This window comes from Lagopus leucura, unplaced genomic scaffold (assembly GCF_019238085.1).
Source record: "Lagopus leucura isolate 7727_CA_CO unplaced genomic scaffold, USGS_WTPT01 221-4_obj-0_obj, whole genome shotgun sequence".
Classification (NCBI taxonomy): domain Eukaryota; kingdom Metazoa; phylum Chordata; class Aves; order Galliformes; family Phasianidae; genus Lagopus; species Lagopus leucura.
The window spans coordinates 19,185-24,971 of NW_024964925.1; the positions used below are offsets into that span (position 1 = coordinate 19,185).

At 49.2% G+C, this 5,787-nt stretch overlaps 1 protein-coding gene across 1 annotated transcript; it reads left to right on the top strand.

Annotated features, from left to right (window-relative positions):
- Nucleotides 1–1,672: 1,672 nt before the first annotated feature.
- Nucleotides 1,673–5,474, top strand: LOC122191907 (AMP deaminase 3-like). The gene is made up of 2 exons (XM_042892314.1): nucleotides 1,673–1,808; nucleotides 5,236–5,474. Exons 1-2 carry the CDS (start codon nucleotides 1,673–1,675, stop codon nucleotides 5,472–5,474), a joined length of 375 nt encoding a protein of 124 aa, XP_042748248.1.
- The last annotated feature ends 313 nt before the right edge of the window (nucleotides 5,475–5,787 follow it).

A 5,787-nucleotide genomic window follows, 5' to 3' on the forward strand; every position in this document is an offset into this window, starting at 1 on the left:
CATGAGATATCTAAGTCCAGCAGGCAGGGAGGGCACCATTATGATTAGAGGGTTCCTGGGATGGGGAGCAGCTAAGTTTGGGCAAATTCTTAGGAATTTGCTAGGAGAGGGAGGAGGGCAACAAGATGTAAGGAATAGGACAAATGCACCAGCAATCATGGGGCGTACAGAATGACCAACAACAGGTGTCCTTTACTCATATATCACATGGGCAGGACAACTATGAGTCAGAGGCACAGACACTTACAGTATGTAGTTTCCTGGGCAGCAGATGGCTTGTCTGGCTGTAGCCTGGCAGCAGCTAATAAAGACATCCAGTTACTATTGGAAAAACATCCACAGGCAGTGTTAGCCTTTTTTCAAGAGGCAACAGTTTTCAGTATCATTATTTTAGGATTAATCCTTGATTTTGGATGATTTTGGATGAGTTTGGATGGCTGACTTGCTTTCAAATGCTCAGGACTGACATCTCCATGGTGTTTTTCATACATGCCATTTTTCATACATGGGCATAGCTTTTGTCTTTTTTTTTTTTTCTTTTGCAAGTCCTGTGACAGACGGATGTGATCACGGTGACACCTGTTGATGCTGATGCAAGACTCAGAAGGCCCGGTCTTTGCAACTTGAAGTTTGCACCCTCATCTGTTTCCTTCCGTTTTTCCCCCAGCTGCGTGAGGTAATGGAACTTTTACTCAAGACCCTGAGGCTCACAGACAGAGCATTTCCTCGTGTGCCAGGCTGGGAGCACAAAGCACAAGGCAGCCCCGGAACTGCCCGACCCCTGAGGTGTGTTGAGGCACCTGCCTTCCCCCACTTGTCATCTCACCCTGAGAATCTCGCTCCCCAGTTCCTCCATTGTCACTGCTTCCCTGCGCTGGAAAGACTCATCTTTATTTAAATGCCCATGTGCTGTAAGGCAAACGTCCCATAAACACCTCTACACCACTCAGCTCTAGGACTCCATATCCCACAAAACAGGAACGAATTATTTCACACACTGAAGTCCTTGTTCCTGCTGACTCATGCTTGTTCTGATCCTCAGTTATTTGTCTTGGGTGTACGCAGACCTACTTATGGAGGGAGGGCCGCCTTCTCTCGACCCAAACTTTCCCACGTGAAAGCGCTTTTGGAGGCGGCCGGCACGGGGCACGGCGGAGGAAAGGAGCCGAGGCGGCCCGCCCCGGGAGCTCCCTCCCCCGTCTGCGGGAAGCCATGTGACGGCGCGACTTCTGCCTCGAAACCTGACGAGGGAAGCGGCGGCGCGGAAATTTCGCTTTCGCTGAGGTCGCCTCAGGTACAGCCGCGGGACGAGCGGCGCCGGACGGTGCCCGAGGTGGCGGCCACCTTCGCGCCCCGCTCCTGACAGAGCCGCGCCGGGCGCGAGTTCCTCGCTGAGGTACGAGCAAGACGCGCGCCGCCGCCCCGCCCACGGAGGCGACCGTTACAGGCTCTCCGCACCCGGCCCGGCTCAGGGCGGCTCCCTCAGGCCGGGCCCGCAGCGCTCCTTCCGCCCGCGGCCCCACCTGCTGCGGAGCTGCCCCGCCGCGATGCCGCCGCCCAGGAGGCAGCGGGCCGCCCTGGCGGGGTGCCGCGGGGGGCCGGGGGCGCGGCTACCATAAAGGGCCGGGGCGGGGCGGTGGGGGCAGGTGGCACTGCGGTAGCGGGCGGCCGAATGCGGCACAAGGGAGAGGTGGCGGCGTCGGACGGGAGCGGCTCCTCCATCTGCTCCTCGCTGCCGCCGGCTCCTGAGCGAGCCTCCCCGGCCGGCGGCGGGGCCGGGCCCGGCATGGAGTTCCCCGGGGAGCTGGGTAAGTGCCGCGGCGGGGCGGAGCGCCGTGCCGGTGACCTTGGGCGCGTGGGGGCTCCTGCGGCGGCTGCGCCGGCGGTGCCGTGCCGTGCCGTGCCGTGCCGTGCCGTGCCGCCGGGCGGGAGGCCGGGGCTCGGCGCCGTGCTGGTGGCGTGCGTTTGTTAGACATTCGTGTCCGTTACGCTTCTGATCAGTAATTGCTGTTTTAAATAACCGTTTCATCGTGTTTGATGCAGCGCGTTTCAGGGGAAATAGCTTCCTCTTTCGCAGAGGCGGTGAGCTGAGCGGCAGCTCGTGCTGCCTGTCTGAGGGAGGGCTGTAGGACACGAGCGCACCGCCGCTCACTCGGTGCCACCCGCACCCATCCCGCGGCACAGGCACGGCGAGGTGCCGCCCCCCCTGATGCTCTCCCCGGCAAAAGGCGCTCCTTAGGCGGTGGGATGCTGGGTGTAGGAGCCCTAATTTGTTTCCAGCTGGGATGGTGCGGTTTGCATGAGGTGCCGCACAACCGTTTTGGGTCTGTTAAACCCCTTCCAATGCCATGAGCCTGCAGCGATGTGGCTGACCCTTCCCGAGCGCTCTGTGCCCTGGACTTTCCTTTGCTTGAGTGAAGAACGGGAGACTGGCTTTTGTAAGAAAGAAAAACACAAACCCAACAAAAACCCAGCACTGGCCTCCACAGAAGACTGTGCTTATATTACTGTCGTGACTTGAGATAGGATTTCTTGTGCAATGCACTTAATACTGCATTTTTGTTTCTGATGACGATTTTTCAAGAAAAAGTTCACTTATACTGAGATATAGTTGGTCAGTCCATGATAAACCCTCAGGCATGGGGTTTATCCTCTCCCAGCTAGTACTGAAAATAGGATAGTTGCTGATTTCACAGCAGAAACTTTCCGGACTTCACTCAGATCCTTAATGTGCGTACTGTGGTTGAATTACTCTGTGAAAATATTTGTTTTACTTTGGTTGAAGTGGCCCAAAAGGTCCCCGTTGCTGGCAGCTGGATGTCAGTCACTGCTGCTGACAATTGTGCTCATTGAGGTCAGTGGAAAGACTCCTATGACTTCGTTGAGGTTTGAAATTGAGAAACTGAATCTAAGTTGGGATGCTTCCAAGACATCCTGGTGCATTGTCATCGAATCGTTCAGCTGAGCATGTATGCGTTTTTGTTTGTTATGTAGCATTACTTAATGTAGGAAGTCTGAATACTAATTGCCAAATACGTAGCAAGAAAAAAGACTGCATTGAGTCAGATCCACAGTTCATTCATTCTGGAGTTTTCCCACTGTTTAAAAAAACCAAACAAACAAACAAAAAAAAAAAAAGGAATGGAAAATAATGTAGGTGATCACTAAATTGTTGTGTTGCAGTCCAGCACTTCTCTCATCACCTCTTAATACTGTGTTTGCTTTTGAAATAAAAGGGAAAGTGTTTTCAAAGCAACTGTGAAAACAGGTGGACATTAACTAGAATCTTTTAGACTGAAGACAACAGTATCACATGTCAAAAGGATCGCATATCAACAGATGAAACTTGTGGCATGCCTTTGGAAATACTGCAGTGGGCCTGCTGATGAGTTGTGCCTTGAGTGGTTAGCAACTGCCATGCCCCTGTGGGTATTCAGCATGCATCTTGTCATTGGAATGAATGCCATCTTATAAAACAAGTCTGTATTCTTGTGACCAAACAGGATTCTGCAGTGCCAGTTTTGAACCCAAGTTTCACATTTTGGGAGTGCTTGGATTTGTTTGTTGTGACATCTTCTTTGCTATTTTTAACTTATGTGATTAGAGTTGAGTCTTCTTTGTTACAAACTCCAGCGCACTGAAGGCATTCAGAAAGCTGTACAGCATGTAACTATAGTTAGTATAACGCGGTAACTGTAGTGCTGGACAGCGGCTTGCAAGAACTGTGTATCTTTTCCTGTCCAGAATACTAGCAGATGTCAGAACTGGCTCAGTGCACTGGAATGAGATACAAGTAAGGTATTGAAACTATAGAAGAAACCCTAAAGGTGTTATTTTCAGTAGCTCTGGTCTAACAAAATGGAAATACTTCGTTACAAAAGGCTACCTAGGTAAAAAATGAAAAGACTAAACCTGTCTGTTACATAAATGCCAAGAGGAATTTAACTCTGTATCCTCTCTGCTTCCCGCCTGCAGCTCAAAAACAGAGTATGAGTCACTGGAAGCAAAATGAACAAAGAAAACTAGAGTTAACAGCAACATTTTCACTCCTGTTGCACAGCCAACAGCAGCACCACGACTTCTCTGTGGAAAGAATGGGGTGAGGTAGAAACGTGCAGCATTCTTTGCTAACTTGCCTGTAGCGCTGCAATTGCTTTGAAGGCACTGAGCAGCAGAGGAGCGGCAGATGAGATTTCACTGCAAGTACATCCATACAGCTCAGTGTGCACTGTCTTGCAAATAAGTCTCTTTGATTAAGCAAGTGAATGGAATCTACTGGCAAATCTGTAGGAATTTTTATGATGCAAGATAACACCATGTGCTAAAGAATGAATGCTTGCAGTAAACCTTGTACCCTTGCCTTTTGTGAGGTAGTTAAAAGCAGCCTAGAAGACTTAAGTTTTAACACTCACAGCTTCTACGTGTCAGCAAAGAACTGTTTCACATTCAATCTCATACATAGGTCTACCATTAGTTTTATTGTTACCACAGAATGTTCCTTGGACTTGCCTTCAGGAGTTTTATACTTCCAACTGAACTGGCACCTTAGAAAGCATACCTTAGAAACATATTAGAAAGGAAAAAACAAACAGCCACAACAAAACATTTCAGTGAGTACAGTCGGAAGTTGTGAATGTATAGTTTATCATGGCCATGCAAGAAAAAATACTCAGTGGATTCCTGTAATTGCTGCATATTGCACAGTAGTTTAAATTCTGCATAGCCATTCTACTTTGTTCTGCTTATGAAGACAAGGCTCCCAGGAGATCTAGTAGTGGCCTTCCAGTACTTACAGTGGCTCTACAGAGGTAGATGAAGAGGGACTCTACCAGGGAGAGCAGTGACAGGAGAAGGAGTAAGAGTTCTAAACTAAAAGAGGGTAGGTTTAGGTTAAGGAAGAAGAAAAAAAATTCCGTGGCGAAGATGGCGAGGCATTGGCGCAGCTGCTCAGAGCTGTGGCTGCCCCATCCCTGGAGGTGCTCAGGGCTGGGTTGGATGCAGCCCTGGGCAGCCCTATCTGGTGGGGGGCAGCCAGCCCGCAGCTGAGGGCTGCAACTGTAAGGTCCCTTCCAACCCAAGCCATCTGATGACCCTATCATTTTTTGCTGTAAGCTTTTAATTTCAATAGGAATGCTATAAAAAAAAAAAAAAAAAAAAAAAAAAGTTTCTTGCACTTCTTATTTCTACTTACAAGTTACTTAAAAATATAACTTTGTCAAATGTTTTCCTTATTAGCTGAGATGCCCAGACAGTTCCCAAAGCTGAACATATCTGAAGTTGATGAGCAAGTGCGACTTCTAGCAGAGAAGGTATTTGCTAAAGTTCTCCGAGAAGAAGACAGCAAGGATGCCTTGTCACTATTCACTGTGCCTGAAGACTGCCCTATTGGGCAGAAAGAGGCCAAGGAAAGGGAACTTCAGAAGGAACTGGCAGAACAACAGTCTGTGGAAACAGCAAAAAGGTTTGTTCAGTAGCTTTCTTAGAGGGAAATAGTTTTTAAATGAGCTTGAGTTTATTTTGAAATGTCTGGCAAACAACATTCTGTCTGTTGGTACTTTTTCACCCGTCTCCTGAGGTAACAAGGGCACCTGTGTGATATCTTGTGCAATGCAGGTGGTGTGGGGGTAGCTCCTAGGGAGTTCGGACTGGTGGGATCATCTCTGGCTGCATTTCCAGCAACAGCATAGAGGGTGCTCATAAGAGCTTGACATACAACTTAACTGGGTAGAAGTGAACAAAACTCACTCATTCTTTAACAGTAAGAGTCCCAAAATTTAAAAACAAAAC

What these genes read in the sequence shown, in the direction of transcription:
- LOC122191907 (XM_042892314.1), top strand. Translation starts at nt 1,673, where the DNA reads ATGCGGCACAAGGGAGAGGTGGCGGCGTCGGACGGGAGCGGCTCCTCC. An exon ending in GGAGTTCCCCGGGGAGCTGG is followed by an intron (nt 1,809 to 5,235) that starts GTAAGTGCCGCG and finishes TTTCCTTATTAG; the next exon opens with CTGAGATGCCCAGACAGTTC.